The 21,359-nt window shown below is 45.3% G+C and overlaps 1 protein-coding gene across 3 annotated transcripts in view; it reads left to right on the top strand.

Moving 5' to 3' along the window:
- nrk (Nik related kinase) overlaps positions 1–21,359 on the top strand; it is a 266,045-nt gene that overhangs the window by 187,772 nt on the left and 56,914 nt on the right. The window contains exons 20-24 of one of the 3 annotated variants that reach the window (XM_033030271.1): positions 2,847–2,995; positions 4,588–4,687; positions 12,501–12,662; positions 16,613–16,730; positions 19,181–19,333. In XM_033030271.1, coding sequence (XP_032886162.1) covers positions 2,847–2,995; positions 4,588–4,687; positions 12,501–12,662; positions 16,613–16,730; positions 19,181–19,333 — 682 coding nt within the window. Of the gene's footprint in view, positions 1–2,846; positions 2,996–4,587; positions 4,688–12,500; positions 12,663–16,612; positions 16,731–19,177; positions 19,334–21,359 lie in introns of all 3 variants that reach the window. The other 2 variants (XM_033030269.1, XM_033030272.1) reach the window with 2 other exon arrangements.

Below are 21,359 nucleotides of genomic sequence, written 5' to 3'. Positions count from 1 at the left end.
GGGAGTGGGCGGGACTGTACTCGGGGAAGGGGTGGTTCGGGTGGGAAGGGGCGAGTTGACCAGGGAGTTTTGGAGGGAACGGCCTCTGCGGAAAGCAGAAAGGGGTGGAGATGGGAAGATATGGCCAGTAGTGGGATCCCATTGGAGGTGGCAAAAATGTTGGAGGATTATATGCTGTATGCGATGGCTGATGGGGTGGAAGGTGAGGACAAGGGGGACTCTGTCCTTGTTACGAATGGGGGGAGGAGGAGTAAGAGCAGAGCTGCGGGATATCAAGGAGACCCTAGTGGGCTGGTTTTCCAGTCTGAAGAAGCTGTCCCAACCCGAAACACCATCTATCCATATGTAGAAACAAAGAAATGCAGATGCAAAAGGGGACAAAGTGCTGGAGTAACAGCAGGTCAGGCAGCATCTATTGAGAACATGGAGAGGTGACATTTCAGGTTGTGACCCTTCATCAAGCTGTCCATATTCTCCAGAGATGCTGCCTGACCTGCTTAGTTACTCCAAAACTTTGTGTCCTTTCATCACCAATCCATGTTCTCCAGAGATGCTGACTGTCTCACTGAGTTACTCCAGCACTTTGATGACATTACGACATTATTGTTTGTGAGAACTCGCCGTGCATTGATTGGTACACCGTGTATCGTACATTTTCATATCAAAAGTACTCTATTGACTAAACTATCTTGGGATATCTTGAAAAATACAGTAATGATGTAAGTTATTTCTTTTAAGGTTGACATGTTATTGAAGAAACTTTCCTCCTCTAAAAGCTGACTACTTCTCTTTCCCTGATGCAATGACTCAATGAAACTTTATTGTCACATGCCTAGGTACAGTGAAGTACTTTGTTTTTGCACACAATACACAGCAAAAATCCTATAGCGAGCAAGATAGATCACTCAATGAAAAAGACGTAGTACGGTCATGGGCAGATTCATGGGTAATTTTCCGCCCCATTTCTGTAACCGGCTTCCGTCTCCGCACCAAAGATCCCATTGGATACTAGTGCGGAGACGGAAGCCGGTTACGGAAACATCCTCGTAAAAATAAAAGTTATTTGGGAAAAATCTTCTCCTCATTTTCAGAATTATAATTTATTAACACAAACTGTTCCCTCGCAACGCTGATTACACTGCGAGTCGGGTCGGGTCGGGTTACTGAAATGGATGAAAAAAAGGCCCACGTTCCGCTCCGTTGCGTACTACACGTCAGCCCATTGCATTTAGAAGGAGTGGTCTATCTTGCTTGCTATAGGATCTTTGATACACAGAGTCGCCACGTTTCTGGTATCGACAAGGTTACAAAAGTGCTCATCGGAGTCATGTTGGTCCCTCTTTGATCTCGGTGGCATCGCCTCCTCCCCCCACCATGTCGCCCTTTCTTCTCGGCGGTGCGGCCCAACTGGCTCTCCGTGGCACTGTCTCGGCCCAACCGCCCAGTCCACTCTTGCACGGCACAGCGGTGATCACCGGGAGCTTTCCTTCTGCCTGTCTTCTGATGGTGGCAGATACTCAGCAAATGCATTTGTTGAAGCATGAAATGTGTCTCCATTCTTTCAAATCGGTTGCCATAGGCTATCAGGTTGTGGTACATGGCTATCCAATCTCAGACGTGGCTAAATGAGAGCACAAGGAACTGCAGATGCTGGAATTGTGTGCAAATCACAGGTGCTGGAGGAACTCAACCGGCCATCCAGCATCGATGGAGGAGATGAAAGGTCTGAAGAATAGTTCCCATCAAAATGTCATGTCCATTCCTTCCACAGATGCAGCCTGACCCATCGGGTTACTCCAGCATTTTGTGTTTTCTAGTAGTTAAATGGAACTTGATCGGTTGACTGGTTAGAATGTCGGGATTAACCTGCATGAAATGTTGGAATCACAAGGTTCATGGAGAAGGTTGATCAACTTCATCGGGATTTTAAAGACCAACAGGTTCTAACCAATTATGGAGTCGAGGCAAAAGATAGGGTATATGTATATGGGGATAGGGTGTAGTGAGAAAGAATGAGAGGAATGTGGTTGGATGAATTGGACAGAAGAAGTTAAATATCATCAAGGAAAATGATGCAGAGATGAAGGGATTGGGGATAGAAATTCAGAAACCAAAGAAGGAATGAGATGAGGCGTATATGGAAATAGCCGGACAAAAGAGGATGGGAAGTTCAGAATGTTTGGCAAACAGAAAGCTTCCATAACACAGGAATGTATGAAGTTAACGGGATGCCGGAGTTGCAGATGGAAACACAAGGAACTACAGATGCTGGAATCCCAAATAAAACGCAAAGTGCTGGAATTACTCTGCAGATCAGGCAGCATCTGTGGAGGGATTGGGCAGATGACATTTTGCATTGGAATCCTTCTTTCAAGTATGAAGTGTCTGGACCTGAAACATTGCCTATCTATTCCCTCCACAGATGCTGCCTGACCCACTGAGTTCCACCAGCATTTTGTGTTCTGCTTATGGAGAACCTTACTAATTATGTCTTATTAATAAGGAGTGACAATGGATTGTTATGTAAACAGGAGCTGCGCTGTGGGGAGATAGGTTTCCAAGTGGAATAACATTAAGAATGAACTGATAGACACGAGTAAGTCAGCTGGAGTAAGTCAGCAGGTCATGTAGCATCTCTGGAGAAAAGGAATAGGTGACGTTTCAGGTCGAGACCCTTCTTCGGACTGAGAGTTACGGGAGAGGGAAATTAGAGGTATGAAAAGGTACAGAATAAATCAGAGCCGGCACTGATGACTCAGCATGAATGAGCTGGTCAGCCGGAGCAGCAGAGATTTCATGAGTATCTCGGAGTTGAGTTGATGTGTAATATATCTGTAAACCAACAGGAGATGATTACATCAGGCAGAGGAAAGTCTGCCTCCACTCCCTTTTTCAAGGCCACAGATTACTCCTCTTCAAGTGATGAAATTGGCAGTACGGATGAAGATGACGAACTAAGCCACAACAAAATAGAACCTCTGCACGGCAGATCCAGGTAGGCAGCTTCATTGTGGTAACAGTTTAGTTCTTGGGCTCGAAGGAATGTGGGTGTAAGCCTAACTACAGCCCTGGAGAGCTCTATCTGGGCAATAGCCGTCGTTGAGAATTGACTTGAGTACCAGTTTTCTCCACATCTTCAAGTGAGGCACTCTTTGGAGATCCAACCTGATGAATTAAAGAGAGAGTTAGATATAGCTCTTAGGGGCTAACAGAATCAAGGGATCTGGGGAGAAAGCAGAAACGGGGTGTGATTTTAGATGATCTGTCATGGCCTTATTGAATGGCTCGACGGGCCGAATGGCCTACTTCTGCATCTATTTTCTATGTCTCTAACCCGGCAGAAACATTTATCCATTGAATTCTTGTGTCCTTATGTTTAGTTGAGTTTAGTTTGGAGACACAGAGTGGAAACTAGCCTTTCGGCCCACCGAGTCCACGCCAACCAGCAATCACTCGTAACCCCCGACCTCTGTCCTTGAAAAGGACTTGGTGCACGTATCGGTATTGGTTTGGTTTATGAGTGCCAACATACAGTGAAAAACATTGTTTTCCATGCTTTTCACTCAAATCAAAACATACATGAGTACCATCATACCATTCACAATTAGTGCAAAGACAAAAATAATAGGTGCAGAATATAATTTAGTTTAGAGATACGGTGCGGAGACAGGCCCTTCAGCCCACTGGGTTGGTGCCGACCAGAGTTCCCCGCACATTAGCACTATCCTACACATGAGGGACAATTTACAATTTTTACCAAAGCCAATTAATCTACAAACGTATTTGGAGCGTGGAAGAAAACCAGAGAAAACCCAGGCAGTCACAGGAGCAACATGCATACAAACATAGAAAATAGGTGCAGGAGGAGGTCATTCATCCCTTCGAGCCAGCACCGCCTTTCATTGTGATCATGGCTGATCGTCCCAAATCAATAACCCATGCCTGCCTTCCCAGGTCTCTGGCGCTGTAAGGCAGCAACTCCACCACCACACAATGTGCTGCCCCCTGTGTGGACTTTGCACGTTCTCCATTTGCCCACTTCCGTTTCCTTCGGGTGCCCTGGTTTCCTCCCACATCCCAAAGACTGCGGGTTTGTCGGCTAATTGACCTCCCTGGTGTGTGGGAAGTGGACAAGAAAGTGGGATAACATGGAACTAGCGTAAATGGGTGATCGATGGTCAGCATGGGCTCTGTGGGCCGAACGGCCTGCTTCCATGCTGTATCTTTCAATCAATTTGATCAATCAGTCAATCCAAATGTAGACATATTATCAATCATTCACAATCGCTGAGTCTTGCTTTAAGATTGGATGAGATAGTTGGTGGAAGGAATGGACCTCACTCAACCCCATCAATTTCCCTCATAAAATCTTCACATAAATTTAAAGACCTCTCTTCGGACTTGAGATCCAGCTGCTGTGAAGAGAATACCCTGTCTAACCGCATGGTGGGAGGTCAGTCACCAGAGGTCTGTAGCACCCCACTCCACCTTCTCAAGGCCTTGTCGGGTTGAGCACCAAATGTTGTTCATGTCTGTGATGCCCAAATGCCCAGCTATCAGTGTGAACCTCTGGTTCTTGTATTACAGGCAACCTGTCAGTTTAAGCATCAGTGGCATGCAGTGCATCAACGCAAAGGGTCAGGATGGAATCGAGCTGCAGCCACACAGCACCTTGAATGAAGTCCAGGTATGAATTAATCTCTGACTTAGTCTCGGGTCTAATTACATCTAAACTGTGATCACAATAGCGTAACTGCTATAAGGTGGCACAAAGTGGGCAGCACAGTGGCGCAGCGGTAGAGTTGCTGCCTTACAGTGACAGAGACTCGGGTTCTCTCCTGACTATGGGTGTTACCAGTACAGAGTTTGTAGGGAGGAAGTTATTCCTTAACCTGGATGTTACAGTTTTCAGACTCCCAAAACTTCTTCCTGATGGAATGAGAGTGTGGCCAGTGTGGAGCAGGTCTCTGATAATGCTGGCTGCCTTTATAGGTTTCTGATGGTCAATAGCTGATCTGGTGAAAGGTTGCTAACCTGAAACGTTGACTTTATTTCTCACTCTGTGGATGCAGCCTGACCTCCCGAGTGTTCCCAGCATTTCTTATTTGGTCAGAGGTCTGAGCAGTAAATCCTGATAGAGGGGTGGCGCAATGGTAGAGTTGCTGCCTTAAGGGCCTGTCCCACTTTCATGACCTAATTCACGACCTCTGCCGAGTTTGCCCTTGACTCATACTCGCAGCATGGTCGTAGGTAGGTCGCAGCAGGCTGTGATGCTAGTCGTAGGTATTCGGGGCATCAAGTAGGTCGGGGCATTTTTTCTAACATGATGAAAAATGTCCACGAGTAAAAAAGGTTGTGAATTAGGTTGTGAAAGTGGGACAGGCCCTTTACAGTGCCAGAGATACTAGAGACTCGAAACTAAACTAAATTTCCAACGTCTGCCATTCATTGCCTTTGAATTCCTTTCAATGGGGAAAAATAGAGTCTTGTGCCACAGACACACAGCATAACAAGGGCACATACTACAACCTCACCCTATACTTTTTGCCAATTTATCAATTGGTTTGTCGCCATTGTGACATTAACTACAGTGTTCTTTGCATTGATCTTCAATTCTCTTCATCCCTCAGCCCGCATTGTGTGCACCAGGAGGTAGAGTCACAAAGAATGAGAGAATGAAACATCCTCCACATAAATTCGGAATTACAAGGATGCAACAGTTTTAATGCTAATGGCAGCTCAGGACAGTACCGTAATGAAATATTTTATGACGTGAAACATTTTAAAATGCTTCAAAAGGAAGTCATGAAAGAAACTTTGAGGCAGAGTCGCAGAAGGAGGTATTCAGACAGCAGCAACAAGATTGATCAAAGAGTTTGCTTCTCAGGAGGGAAGGGAGATGGCGGGGCACAGGTTTGGAAAGGAAGATTCCACAGATCACAACTGTTGTGCTGCTGGGGGTCGCAATGAGTCCGTCCCTTGAAGTTCACACCCAATCTCAGCCATGGTGCAGCAACTGAGAAGACTGCAGTGAAGCTGAGAGGAGATGGGGAAGAGAGGGTGAGCAGAGAGTTTTCCTCTGTGCCTGGGCGGTCTCTAGGCAATTGTTTTTTGCTATCAATGGTTCAACAGTATTTTATTGTCACATATACCTCGGCACAGTAAAATTCCTTTTATTTTTGACACAGCCATACTTTAGTTCAGAGATACAGCGTGGAAACAGGTCCTGCAGCGCCGACCAGCGATTGCCCCGTACACCAGCCCTATCCTGCACACTGGGAACAATTTATAATTTTTACCGGAATCAATTATCTGACAAACCTGTACTTCTTTGGACTGTGGGAGGAAACTGGAGCACCCGGGGTAAACCCACACTGTCACGGGGAGAACATACAAACTCTGTATAGAGAGCACCCGTGGTCAGGATTGAACCCGGGTCTCTGGAGCTGTGAGGCAGCATCTCTACCACTGTGCCGCCCACAACACATGAGTGTAAGAATAGGTGATTGCATTGAGGAGGTATACAAGAGTCACCAAATTTCGGTGCCATCTTGTACCAAGTCCATAGTTGTTAAACATGTAAAGTCTTTCCAGTAGTAGGTCCCTCTCGGTCATGACTGACCATGGGTGATGCATCCTGGTTTGATGCAAGCCTGGGCGATGTCATATGGAGGACAGGCTGTTGCCCATGCAGCACGTCCCCCCTCTCCACGTCGCTGATCGATCCAAAGGAACAGCAGGGCCGTTACAGTTTGGCACCAGTGCAGTCGCAGGAGCTGCCAGAGCGAGGTTGTAGACAACGACGAACTGCCTTAGGGGGTCCGACTCCAGATTTTCTTGAGGTTTACTCCTGGAGCCTTTTCCATGACTGGATATGGCCACAAGGCAATGGAGGTTTTAAATCAGAGTTTTCCCTCTTCTAGATGGACTGCCTTCCCAGGCTGACGAGCCTCATCTGCCCGAGACTCGTGCGGGCGGGAGCGTCTACCTTCCCGTGCAGGTCTATAGCACCTGCCCACTGCCAAGTCTTAACTTGGCCATGAAAGACCGTTGTCCTGGAAGCAGCACTGGGTCAGAGTTGCAGGGGTCAGTCCGGCCTGCAGATGTTGTTGATGTTCTCCACCAGAATCGAAGGAGTGGATGTGTTATTGGGTGTGTGTGAGGGAGAATAATCTGCTCGGGGGAAATGACAAGGACGTGGATAGGGAAGGTTCAGGCGGGTAGACACGAAATGCAGGAGTAACTCAGTGGGTCAGGCAGAGGAACTGCAGATGCTGGTTTATACCGAAGATAAACGCAACATGCTGGAGTAACTCAGCGGATCAGACTAGGAACAGCTGATGTGTAGAAAGGAACTGCGGATGCTGGTTAATACTGTAGATAGACACAAAGTGCTGGAGTAATTCAGTGGGTCAGGCAGCATCTCTGGAGAAGTAGGGTGGATGACGTTTTGTGCTGGGACCCTTCTTCGGACTGAAGTCTGAAGAAGAGTCCCGACCTGAAACGTCTCTCACGCAGCACTTTATGTCTATCTAATGAACTACAGGTGCTGATTTATACTGAAGATAGACACAAAGTGCTGGAATAACTGAGCGGGTCAGGCAAACAGGCCTGACCAATTGAGTTACTCCAGCATTTTGTGTCTAACTTCGTTATAAACGGGCATCTGCAGTTCCATCTTGCACAAGGTTCAGAGGGATATGGGTCAGGTGGTGGTGCCACGCCTGGAACACCTGCCGCAGATCTGGGAGATCCGTCCCTTTGAGGCGACCAGTCGAGCCCTGCCCTGCTCATCCCCAAGAGCCAGAGAGGAGGTGAAGAGATTCAAGATGGCGCCGGTGGCAAGAGTGCGGAACAGAGGGCCAGTAAGCAGACCGGCCGCAGGAGACAGCGCAGTGCCTCGACGGTGGAGTGGGCCGCTGGAGGTCCTGCAGCAGCATGGGTTTTGACTGGAGCACACAGACCGGACATGGAGCAGTGGAGAACACCAATGACAACATGTGGCCAGGCCGACGGTGCAACGCCACTAGGACCACGGGCCTTTATGGTCATGTTCAGAACTCTGCACTTACAGCAATAGGGATTTGCAAAATGGCGCCAAACCTGCCCACTATTGAATACTGTCTCACTGTACTATCCGTAGACACTTGTACTGAATCTCGGCTGTGCTTGTGTACATTAATACCTTTACTGGATTGTATGCAAAAAAGAATTTCACTGTATCTCAGTACATGTGACAATATCGTACCATTAAACCATTGAAATACGTGCAAGTGGGTCTAGCTTATATGGGCAGCTTGGTCAGCATGGGCAAGTTGGGCCACAAGGGCCTGTTTCCATGTTGTGTGACTACGCTTGTAAATAGGGAAAAGTAGGGATGAGACTGATGGAATTGGTGTCCTGAGTCCCAGCATGGACGCAATTAATTGAATCATCTAGCTCATGTTGTACTAAATTCATTAACAAAGGCTTGGAACTAAAGAAGATCTTGATTGCAACAGCTAGACATGTAGACTGGCGTTTATGCAGCCCACATGGGCTGAGTGAGTGTATAAGAAGGAACTATAGATGCTGATTTAAACCGAAGATAGACACAAAAAGCTGGAGTAACTCAGCGGGACAGGCAGCATCTCTGGAGAGAAGGAATGGGTGACGTTTCAGGTCGAGACCCTTCTTCAGACCGGTTAGGGATAAAGGAAACTAGATATATAGACGGTGATGTGCAGAGATAAATGACGATGAATGAAAGATATGTTAAAAAAGTACCGATGATAAAGGAAACAGGCCATTGTAAGCTGTTTGTAGGGTGAAAATGAGAAGCTAGTGCGACTTGGGTGGGGGAGGGATAGAGAGAGAGGGAATGCCGGGGCTACCTGAAGTGAGAGAAATCAATATTTATGCCACTGGGCTGTAAACTGCCCAGGTGCAAATTGGAGGAGCAGCATCTCATATTTCGCTTGGGCAGCTTCCATTATGTTGACAACATAAAATTTTAAAATCCACATTCAAAAAAGGGCACAGGAGTTTTTGCCAAACGTCAAAATAAATATTTATCCCTCGACATATTGTAAGAGACTATCATGTCAATATCACCTTGTCTTTAGACTTTTCTTTAGACTTTAGAGATGCTGCGTGGAAACAGGCCCTTCGGCCCATCAGCGATCACCCCGTACAATATCCTACACACTAGGGACGACTTTTCTTTTTTTTTTAAACATCTTACCAAAGCCAATTAATCTACAAATCCGCATGTCTTTGGGATCTGAGAGGGAACCGGAGTACCCAGAGGAAACCCACTCAGTCACAGAGAGAAAGTACAAACTCTGTACAGACAGCACTGTAGTCAGGATTGAACTTGGGTCTCTGGTGCTGTAATGCGGCAACTCTACCACAGTGCCACTGCGCCGCTGCTATTTTGTCATTCCTGTTGTTTTGTGCGGGCATACAGTGCGCATATTGGCTGTTTTGTGACATCCATTGGAAGTGGCGCAGCGGTAGAGTTTCTGCACTAGAGATCCAGGTTCAATCCTGACTATGGATGCTGCCCGTGTGGCTTTACACTTTTCCCTGAGACCGCATGGGTTTTCTCCAGGTGCTCCAGTTTCCTCCTGCATTCCAGGTTGTAGGTTAATTGGCTTCTGTAACCTGTCCCTCGTATCTCTAGTGTACGAGTGATAACTGGTCGGCATGGACTCAGTGGGCTGAAGGGCCTGTTTCCACGCTGTATCTCGAAACTAAACTAAATGTAGGATAGAACTAATGTATGTGTGATCGCTGGTCGGCACGAACTCGGTGGGCCGAAGGGCTTGTTTCCATGCTGTATCTCTAACACTAAAACTAAAACTAAATTGCAACCATGACTAAGGTTCAGATGCCGTTTATTGACTGAAAAGCACTTTACAACGTGAGAAAAGATTATAAATAAATGCTTTTTTCCCCATTGTTGGCGATAATAAACCAGGAGCATGTGAGGAAAGATAACTCACAACTAAAGGAACTGCTGCTGAAACTGATGCTCCCGAGTAATTAGCCATTTCTTGTGGATTTTATGTCTAAAAGTGACAGGTCTCGACAATTTGAGGTTAAGAGGAGAAGCTGTGAAAGTTAAGATAGGGAAGTGTTTGTGCTGCTAATCTTCTTAAATTTAAATAGCAGGTATTAAAAAGTTAAGGGTCTGACAGGAAGTAGAGATATTTTATTTCAAGACTTCTATTTATACAACTTCTCTTCTGATCTCAGAATCTCCCAAAGTACTTTTGAGCAAATTCAATTCAACCATGGCTTAGTTAGTGCTGTAAAGTCAAAAATGTAAGAAGCAATTAGCCTTCCTCAACGTTCCTCAAACAGACCTGTGATGGCAAAATAATTTATTTTGTTTTTACATTGAGAAGTAAATACTTCAGCCAAGAATTCAGAGAGAACTTTTCTCTCACCATCACATCTTCCGTTCAGTTCAGAGAGTATCTCTGGCCAAGGGCCAGCTCGCGGACACCTCCACGTGCCTGCCCATTGACCATGACCCCCACAGATAAACACCAAGCCATCATCTCCCAAACTGTTACTGATCTCATCACCTCTGGTCATCTCTCTATCACAGTCTCCAACCTTATAGTTCCCCAAGCACCCATGAACAAAATCCTACTCAATCTCTCCTGACTGGACATTACAACAATAGATGCAGCCCAAAATATTTTAAATATTTCAGGATGTTTTGTGTTTGTGAAAGACCTTAACCTGTTCAGTACCACCCCCGATTATATTCGAGTCACGACCAATAGTGGAAACAAAACCTGTCCGTGAACAGGTTAACACTCTCGGGTCATCTCTGCTTTCTACCAAGCTCTGGTGGGAAGCGGGGGAGAATCAATGCTCTACATAAAAACAAAATAGGAAGCAGAATTAAAGATTCAAATAACAGAAGAAGAATGGTATCAAATGTGTGAACACAATGTTCATCCACAAGCTCACTAGTATGGAGAGAATTTTGCTGGAAGAATCTATCTCGCTTTTTTATAACACCCAAAATAAAAAGCAGACAACTTGCTGTCCAACAACACTGTTGGAGGCTGTGTGGGAGTACGGAGGCAGACCACTCGCATATTTTCTGGAACTGTGTAAAGATAAGGCCATACTGGGAACATGTTAATGCAGCTGTAAAAAATATCTTGGGTTATGAAATCCCAAATACCTGCCCTGTGATGTATCTGGGGCGTATTAAAGATATTGTAAAAATAGAAGATACATATTTGATTAAAGTTTTGCTTGCAGCAAGTAAGAAGGCCATTATCAGGCAGTGGCTTAATGAAAAAAGTCCAAAACAGGAACAGTGGTTAGAAATTGTGCGAGATCTTTAATATGGGGAAATTGACATATTCCTTGAGAGTCAAAGAGAATTCATTTGAGAAGACCTGGGGAAAATGGACTGTTTATTTGAGCCATGACACCAATTAGATAAATGCCGAGCTAGATATGGGAAGATTGCGTTATATAGAACTAGATGGTATGTTTGTATGAATATTGAATTATCTCCAGATAACTAATCAATGTAATGTTTTTTCTTTTTTTAAGTCGGTAAGTGAACCACACGGTCAAATTCCAATTTTTTAAAATTTATTTGCTTCTTTTTTTTCCCCCTATCTACTTCTTTTTTTATTTTGATTGCTGTTTTTCTTACTTTGTTTTATTTATGGTGATGGTGTTGCACTATATATATCTCTTGAAAATCAATAAAAATGTAAGTGAAAAAATAAATAAAAATACTCTAACCAGCTGGTGGGATTTACAAAGGGAATTCTTGATACATTGCATGTATCAAGCTCAAAGGAGGCTAGCCTCTCCCCTGAGTCCAACTGAAAGAAAGAATAAATGGATGCAAACCACAAGCTGTACCTAGTTTATGCAGTCTAGATTATGTTTAGTTTCAAGGTACAGCATGAAAACAGGCTCTTCGGCCCACCCAGTTCATGCCAACCGTTGATTATCCATTCACACCAGTCCTATGTTATCCCACTTTCTCATCCACTACCTACAAACTAGCAACAACTTACAGAGGGCCAATTAACCTACAAACCCGCACGTCTTTGAGAGCGTCTTTGAGAGCATCCGGAGGAATCCCACGCGGTCACAGGGAGAACGTGCAAACTCCACATGGACAGAACCCGAGGTCGGGATCGACCCCGGGTCTCTTGCGCTGTGAGGCTGCAGATCTACCAGCCACCTCAGCTCATGCCTGGCATGCTGAACAAAGTTTTTTCATGATGTCCCGAAACATGTGACAATAATACACCAATACCGCTAAGTTTAACTTCAATGCTTGGAACTCATCCCCAGGAGAATGGGGTTAGGAGATAGAGATAGATCAGCCATGATTGAATGGCGGAGTAGACTTGATGGGCCGAATGGCCTAATTCTACTCCTGTTCCTTATGACCTTATGATTTCAGTTGGGACTAACGTTGTCCTTCCTCCTGTGACGTGTGTGTGTGTGTTGTTTCTGCACAGAGCCTAGCAGGGCAGGAGGGTGGCAGAAGGCACGACTGTCCAGGCTTCCTCCATCCGGTACATCACCTCCCGGATCTTCTCCAGCAAAGCCACCCCACCAACACCTCGGCTGACCACCAAGAACCCGGGCAGACCCTCCTCGACGAGATCGCAGCTGACCAGGCAGGTGTAACAAAGAGGAATGCAGGCGACCCGTGAAGTAGAAATTACAAACGGTCCTGAGCTCGAAATGTAAACAGGCATATTTTAAATGGCAAAATGTAGCTCCTCTGTAGTTAATCTTTGCTTGTGTGACCTTGGATGAATGAGTTAGCTGGATTTAAGTAGCTTTGAGTTGCTCTGGTCTTTAATGGTTATAGATCCCAAACATGACTTGCTTTGCTGTATTCATTCAGATAAGGGGCCAAGTAAAAGGTGGTACAGTGGGGCAGGTGGTAGAGCCGCTGCCTCACAGCGCCAGAGTCCCGAGTTCGATACAGACCTCGAGCTGTCTGTGTGGTGTTTGCACGTTTTCCCTGTGGCCACATGGGTTTCCTTCAGGTACTCTGGTTCCCTCCCAAATCTCTAAGATGTTTGAAGAAGGATTCTGACCCGAAGCTGACTGACCCACTGAGCTTCTCCAGCACTTATTGTTAAGTATAAGTATAAGTAAGTATATCTTTATTGTCATTTTCCTGAGTACTCACATACCCAGAGGAAACAAAAAAACATTGCTCAACCAGTGTCCATTCAGTGTGCAGTAAAAAATAAATAGAAATAAAAATACATATATCATGAACAAATTAAACACTCTACTCTCTACTAAACATCAACAGGCGTTCCGATCGGCAGCGGCACGACAGTGGCTCTGCTGCAGTGTGTCCAGGTTGGTGGTTGGTGCGCGATACTTTGGCAGGGGGCAAAGTCCGTTTATCAGTCTTATAGCCTGCGGGAAGAAGCTGAGGAGCATCCTGCTGGTTTTGCAGCTAATGCTCCTGTACCTCTTCCCAGATAGCAGGATGGAGAATATGTGATGCGATGGGTGGTAGGTGTCTTTGATGATGGAGATGGCTCTGCTGATACATCTCTTCCTGTATATGTCCAGCAGGAAAGGGAGTGGAGCACCAATAATCCTGCTGGCGGTCTTCACAATCCTGTCTAGTTGGTGCCGTTCGTACGCCTTGCAGCTCCCAAACCAGGAAGTGATGCCATAGGTTAATGTGCTCTCGATTGTCCCCCTATAAAAAGTTCGTAGGTGTGTAGTGGGGAGACCTGCTTTCCGTAGTCTTCGGAGAGGGTGTAGTCGCTGCTGGGCTCTCTTGACCAGTGCTGTGGTGTTGGTCGTGGACGTCAGGTCATCTGACAGGTGGAGTCCTAGGAACTTCACGCTGCTGACCCTTTCCACATCAGCACCATTGATGTGCAGAGGTGTATGGTGATGTTTTCCCGCTCAAGATTCCAGCATCTGCAGTTTCTTATGTCTCCAACTTATCAAAATATTGATTATAAGAAAATAAAGAGGCATTTAGGCAATTTGGCGTGCAGGGAATAGAGAGATTTGGATCATGTTCATTCCGGTGAGATCAGTTTAAATAGGCATCATGTTCAGCACAAACATAGTGGGCTGAAGGACCAGTTCCTGTTCTGTGCTGTTCTATTTTCTATGTCTATGCTCTACGTATGAATAATGACATGTATAGCTCAAGTACAATAGATGGATGATAGTGCAGAATATAGTTCTCAGCATTGTAGCACGTCAGTTCCATAGACAAAGAGCAATGTCTGCAATGGGGTAGAGGTGAGAAACTTCAGCTCCTGCTCATTGAAGGTCAAGTCATCTGCATCTGACATCTTCCTCTATCACCAGACACAGCATTGAATCAAGAGGTTTTTCGATATCTTACCAAGCAGAATGGCTGCATGCACTTCGTACAGTCTTAGAGTTATACAGTGCGAAAACAGGCCCATTCACCCAATTTGCCCACACCGACCAACATTTCCCATCTACACACGTCCCACCTGCCTGCATTTGGCCCATAACCTTCTAAACTTGTCCTATCCATGTGCCTGTCTCAAAGTTTCTTAAACGTTGCGATAGTCTCTGCCTCAACTACTTCATCTGGCAGCTCGTTCCATACTCCCACCACCCTTTGTGTGGAAAATGTTACCCCTTAGATTTCTATGAAATCTTTCCCACCTTACCTTCAGCCTATATCCTCTGGTTCTCCATTCCCCTATTCTGGGCAAGTTCCCCACCACCGTCACATCAGTTTGAAGAAGGGTTTCGACCCGAAACGTTGCCTATTTCCTTCACTCCATAGATGCTGCCTCACCTGCTGAGTTTCTCCAGAATTTTTGCCTACATTCGATTTCCCGCATCTGCAGTTCCTTCTGAAGGGCCTGTCCCACTATACGAGTTTACCCAAGAGCTCTCCCGAGTTAAAAAAAAAAATCAAACTCGTGGTAAGTGCGTAGAATGTACGTAGCGGGTACATCGGAGCTCGGGATGTCTCTTAGCGGCTCGTAACGCTAACGACAGGCACTCGGGAAACACGGTAAGCTTGTGAAGTTTTTTCAACATGTTGAAAAATGTCCACGAGAGCCCCGAGTACCTACGAGCGGCTATTACCGAATTCTCCGAGTTCGAATCAGGGGAAACTCGGGAGAACTCTTGAATTACCTCGTACAGTGGGACAGCCCCTTTAAACAATGAGTCTTCACTACTGAGCATTTCAAAAAATACGCCATCCTCTCTTGGAACTATATCACTAAACATGATGAATTCCTAAAGTACTTTTAGTTCAGCAAAATTTTATAAATGGACAAAGCTGGACAAAATGTATCATGGCAATTTTAAAACAATGTATCGTACACAAAGAGTGAGGCGATATTCATTATAGTAAGACATAGTTTAATAAAATGAAAAAATATAGCACAAAAATTCAGTGGTGTTACAGCCAAAATTTGAGAATTGAACATTTTAAGTCAAACAATAGGAGGCGTTTATGGTCACTGGATCTAAATCTTGGAACTCTCTACTTGTAAATCCCATCAAAGAACAAGCATCCATAAAAATGTTGTGAAGAAACCTTTATCGGTAGCTAAACCATAACAAGAGCTTTGCCAGCTGTTAGTCATCAAAATATTTTGAATGTTTGAAACTTCAAAAAGATTCAATAACATTTTCAGAAGTTAATCAAACAACGCCCAGGGTGCTGGAGCAACTCAATAGATAAGGCAGCATATGTGGAGGGAATGGACAGATGATGTTTCAGGTCACAACCCTTCTGCTTTTTGAAGAAGGGTCCCGACCTGAAACGTCATCCATCCAGTCCCTCCACAGATGTTAACTGACCCGCTGAGCTCCTCCAGTACTTTGTGTTTTACTCAAAATTCTAGCATCTGCAGTTTCTTGTGTCTCCAAATTATTAAAAGATTGATTCTTAGAAATTTAAATAACCAAAGCATCAAGGGGCGTAGTGTCAGGATTGCTGCCTTACAGCGCCAGAGACCCAGGTTTGATCGTGACTATGGCTGCTGTCTGTCCTCAGTATGTTCTCCTTGTGGCTTTTCCCCAGCTCCAGTTTCCTCCCACACTCCAAAGACATATAGGTTTGTAGGTTGATTTGGCGTCAGTAAAAAATTGTAAATCGTCCCTAGTACGTAGGATAATGCTAGTGAACAGGGATCGCTGGCTGGCGCTGCCTCGGTGGGCTAAACTGCATGACTAAAATAAACTAAACTAAAAATTTGATTTACAACTTCTAAATGTGCTCAATTAAAAAGATCTAAAGAACACCAACTTTTATTTTTTATCATGTGCAGTTATTTTGGTTCATATCCAAGCTAAGGGGATACGGGCCTTCAACCGAAATCATTAACTAAAGATGGTGGACAGACCCGGCCCAACTTGCTGAGCCTTTTCCTAATGTTTATTGTGACTATTTGGAATTTTTTGCAACATTTACTGCTGTTATTTCGAATTTCCTGCATCTGCCGTTTAGTTTTGTTTTCATTTGCAGTGTAAGTTGTGGCTATGTGGGAAATATATAATTGGGGAGGGATCACTGGATCTAAACAGTTGAATTCCATTCTAAGACGTTGGTTCAGCTTTAATTTCCTCTGACTTTCAGGATCAATTGGTGGAAAGTCCACAACCTAAAGGTAGTTCTTCATCTTCCTCGTCGTTCACAACATTCATTGACCCCAGACTCCTGCAGGTATCTCCATCCAGCCCTACAGGAACTCCAGGTACATATATTTGTTAGGCTGCGTATGGAGTATTGCATTGCAGTTCTGGTCACCCTATTACAGAGAGGATGTGCAGGCTCTCATTGATTTATGGTGAAAGGGAAAAGATTGAACAAGAATCTGAGGGGTAACTTTTTCACACAAAGGGTGGTGGGTGTATGGAACGAGCTGCCAGAGGAGGTAGTTGAGGCAGGGACTATCCCAATGTTTAGGAAACAGTTAGACAGGTACATGGATAGGACAGGTTTAGAGGGATATGGGCCAAACACAGGCAGGTGGGACTAGTTCGCCATTGATGGACAAGTTGAGCCGAAGGGCCTGTTTCCATGCTACATCGCTCTAAGACTAGAGGTTTACCAAAATGCTGCCTCGATTAAGAGGCAATTAACTCTAAGGAAAGGGCCTGGGCTATAGGGAGAGCTTGAGCAGGCGAGGACTCTATTCCTTGGAGCGCAGGAGAATAAGGGGTGATCTTATAGAGGTGTACAAAATCATGAGAGGATTAGATCAGGTAGACGTCTCGTGCCCAGATTAGGGGAATCAGGAGTCAGAGAACATTCATTTAAGGTGAGAGGGGAAAGATTTAATAGGAACCTGAGGGGTAACATTTTCACACAACGAGTGGTGGGTGTTTGGAACGAGCTGCTGGAGGAGATAGTTGAGGCAAGTACCATTGCAACGTTTAAGAAACATTTCAACAGGTACACGGATAGGGATATGGGCCAAACACAGGCAGGTGGGTCCAGTGCAGACAGGCCCTTCAGCCCAACTTGCCCAAACCAGCCAACATGCATGTTGACTGGTTTGGGCAAGTTGGGCTGAAGGGCCTGTTTCTACCCTCTCAAACTATGACTGTGACTCTATGAGTGCTTGGACAAATTTGGATAGTTTTCTCTGGAATCTTGGAACGACCTGATGGAAAGATATACAATTATGAGAGGCTAAGATGGGGTAGACAGTCAGAACCTTTTTCCCAAGGTGGAAATGTCAAAGACCAGAGGGCATGGTATTCTACACAGAGGGTGGTGAGTGCGTGGAATGTACTGTCAGGGGTGGTGGTGGAGGCAGAAACTATACTGGTATTAAGCGGTTTTTGAATAGACACATGGGTATGCAGGGAATAGAGGGATGCAGGTGACATGCAGGCAGAGGAGACTGGTTTAATGGCACCAAATTAAACTAATCTCCGAAGGGCTTGTTTCTTTATCGTACTTTGGGGGGAAATAGCAAAGATTAGGGGGCATAGCTTGTGCAAAGGTTAAAGAAGATGTGGGCAGGTATTTTATATAGAGAGTGGTGGGTGCCTGAAATGTGTAGCCAAGGTGAGTGATGGAGGCAGATATGACAGTGGCATTTAAGAGGCCTTTGGATAGGCACATGAGTGTCGGGTGTCTGGAATGCACTTGCCAAGTGTGGTGAAAGAAGTAAAGACAGTAGTGGTGTTAATCCTGGCTAAAACAGAGCAGCCATAGCACCAACATTTAGTAAGGACTCGTGTATTGTTAGGCCATTTTGGTCAAGTCTGATGTGCTCTGCAGAAATAAGACAAGCTTCTGAATGGTGCCAGTAAGTCTAGGCCCCAGATCAGTGTTGCAGCTTCAATTGACAGAATGAATGTGATTTCTGCAGAGGACCTCCAAGGAAGTGTACAATGCATTAATGTGATTGGGTTACTGCAAACAGCATTGTATATATTGTAAATAATGTTGCCAGACAGTTACCCTGCTGTTTGTTGATTGGCCAAAGTGTTGAGCCCCCGGCAGTTTTGTTTGGATTCCAGGGTAAATGTTGCATTATTCAAGTTAAGTTAGCTTTCTCTAGAAGCTTCTCCTGCAACAATGTAAGGGAGACTATGTTATTGGGTTGGGAAACTGTCAATAATGTACTGTTGTTAATTAATGTGTTTTATTGGATTGTAAAGAGACCACCTCTATGTAGTTCTGTCCCTCGGGGTTCGGGGACCTATAAAAGGCAGCCCCCACTAGGTCCTTTGTCGATCTTCTGGAAGAGCGCTTTGGACTGCGTGACCTATTGGAGTGTTTCTGCTTGCACGAGGCTGAAGGGCTTGGCCAGGCAGATACAAGGATCGAACCCGCGGTGGTTTAGGTATCGTATAGGGGAATTTGTTGTGCTATCCAAAAATAAAGATTAGTTGTTTCAGTGCTTGACAGTGTTTTATTGACTGAACTAGACTGGGGGGGAAGCTTAGAAGAGCTTGTTTACAGTTGTGTTGAGGGGATCTGTATATAGTCCCATGGGTATACGGGGAATGGAGGTATAGAGATCACATGCAGGCAGAGGAGATGAGTGTAACTTGGCAATATCCAGAGGGCTTGTTTCTGTATTATACTGTTCTTTAATCAATGTTATATATCAGCAAACCTGAAGTGGTCTGCCAAACGCAATATCAATGAATAAAACTCTCCACTGCTCTGTCCTCTATTCAGCAGGTAGTAAATCTGAGCCTCATCAAAGCAACTGTGCAAGAAAAGGATCAGTCGTAAATGTCAATCCCACAAATATACGGCCACAGAGCGACTCGCCAGAAATCCGCAAATACAAGAAGAAATTTAATGCCGAGATACTTTGTGCGGCTTTATGGGGTAAGACATTGATGATACTCTTCGAGACGTAAAAACTGATTAAGAGAAGACTACTTCTCACTGAGGGTGGCGAACCCCTGGAATTCTCTGTGCTTAAGAAGGAACTGCAGATGCTGGAAAATCGAAGGTACACAAAAATGCTGGAGAAACTCAGCGGGTGCAGCAGCATCTATGGGGCGAAGTAAATAGGCAACGTTTCGGGCCGAAATCCTTCAGACTGACCATCAGACAGACCAATTCTCTGTCCTTTAAGGTTCTGGAAGTAGGCTTGTGAGGGGTGTTTAAAGAGAAGCCGTCATTTTTTGAAAGACCGGCACATTTCACGTGATGGGTAACCGGCACAAGAGAGGAGATAGACACAAAAAGCTGGAGTAACTCAGCGGGGCAGGCAGCATCTGTGGAGAGAAGGAATGGGTGACGTTTCGGGTTGAGACCCAAAACGTCACCCATTCCTTCCTTCGTTCTTTCCCGAGATGCTACCTGTCCCGCTGAGTTACTCCAGCTTTTTGTGTCTATCTTCAATTTAAAGCAGCATCTGCAGTTCCTTCTTACACAAGAGAGGGGATGATCATCTGTGATTATAATGACCACCAGAGGAGTTTGAGAAGCCAGCTGACCTACTCCTGCACCTAATTTCTTATGGTCTCAACAAACAGTAGAAGGCACAGATTCATGCAGCTGGAAACATGGCCTTAGGCCCAACTTGCCCATGCCGACTATCTGTATTAGACCCACCTTCCTGCATTTGGCCCATTTACCTCTAAACCTTTCCTATCCATGTATCCATCTAAATGTCTTTTAAATGTTGTTAACTGAGTTGGATGATCAGCCATGATCATATTGAATTGCGGTGCAGGCTCGAAGGGCCGAATGGCCTACTCCTGCACCTATTTTCTATGTTTCTATGTTATAGTGCTTGCCTCAACTAACTCCTCTGGCAGCACGTTCCATATATTCACCACCCTCTGTGTGAAAAAGTTGCCTCTCAGGTTCCTGTTAAATCTTTGCTCCTCGCCTTGAACCTATGTCCTCTGGTTCTTGAGCCAGTTAGTGTTTTATTGTGCTCCACCCTTCAGTAAGGGTATGGTTGTCCATGTCCCAGCTGAACACCATACTTTCTGAGTCTCAAATATCCAGCAATCTCAGACTTGAACACCTTCAACGTCTCGCCGTTCACTGCTCTCTGGGATACACGTCCAAAGATTCATAATCCCCTCAGTAGAGATGGTTTCTTCCCACCCCAGTTCTAAATTAATTACTGCCTCCTCTCCCCAAGGTTCATAAATTGTTGGAGCAGAATTAGGCCATTCGGCCCATCAAGCTGACTCTGTCATTCAATCATGGCTGATCTATCGTTCCCTCTCAACCCCATTCTCCTGCCTTCTCCCCATAACCCCCGACACCCTTACTAATCAAGAATCTGTCACTCTGTGGGGTGGGGGGGCGAGGTACTGACCCGCAAAGTCGACCTCGGAATCGGCAATGAGAACGGATCTGTCGGATCTGGACGGGCTGGAGTTCCGGAGCCCCGGCTGCAGGTGACAGATTAAAGCCGCCAATCGGCCGCGGAAATCCAGATGAGGTCGAGATCGGCTGCCTCACCCGGCCTAGGGAGACTTCCGTGGGGTATTTCATGTGCGTTCTCCCAGTTTTGTTCGGATTAAAGGATGTGCCGGATCACCAGTTGTCGTAAAATTGGTAGTGGACCTGACATGATTATTATCAAGCCGTCCACACTGTACAGATACAGGATAAAGGGAATATAGTTTAGTGTAAGTTAAAGTCCTGTAAAGTCTGATCACAGATAGTTCAAATGTCTCCAATAGGGTAGATGGGAGATCTGGACCACCTTCTGCTCGGTGATAGGTTGGTTTAGTTGCCTCAATGCACGTTCATGATGCAGATGAAGGCTATTCAGATCTCACTCTCTGTTCAAGCATGTGTTAAAACAACTGCTCAGATTAATCCCGCCTTCCACCGCATATCATGGCTCTTCAACAATGACTTAAATATGATGATGATCGCT

Source organism: Amblyraja radiata, chromosome 12, assembly GCF_010909765.2.
Source record: "Amblyraja radiata isolate CabotCenter1 chromosome 12, sAmbRad1.1.pri, whole genome shotgun sequence".
NCBI classification, from domain to species: Eukaryota; Metazoa; Chordata; class Chondrichthyes; order Rajiformes; family Rajidae; genus Amblyraja; species Amblyraja radiata.
This window is presented reverse-complemented; position numbering and strand designations above follow the sequence as displayed.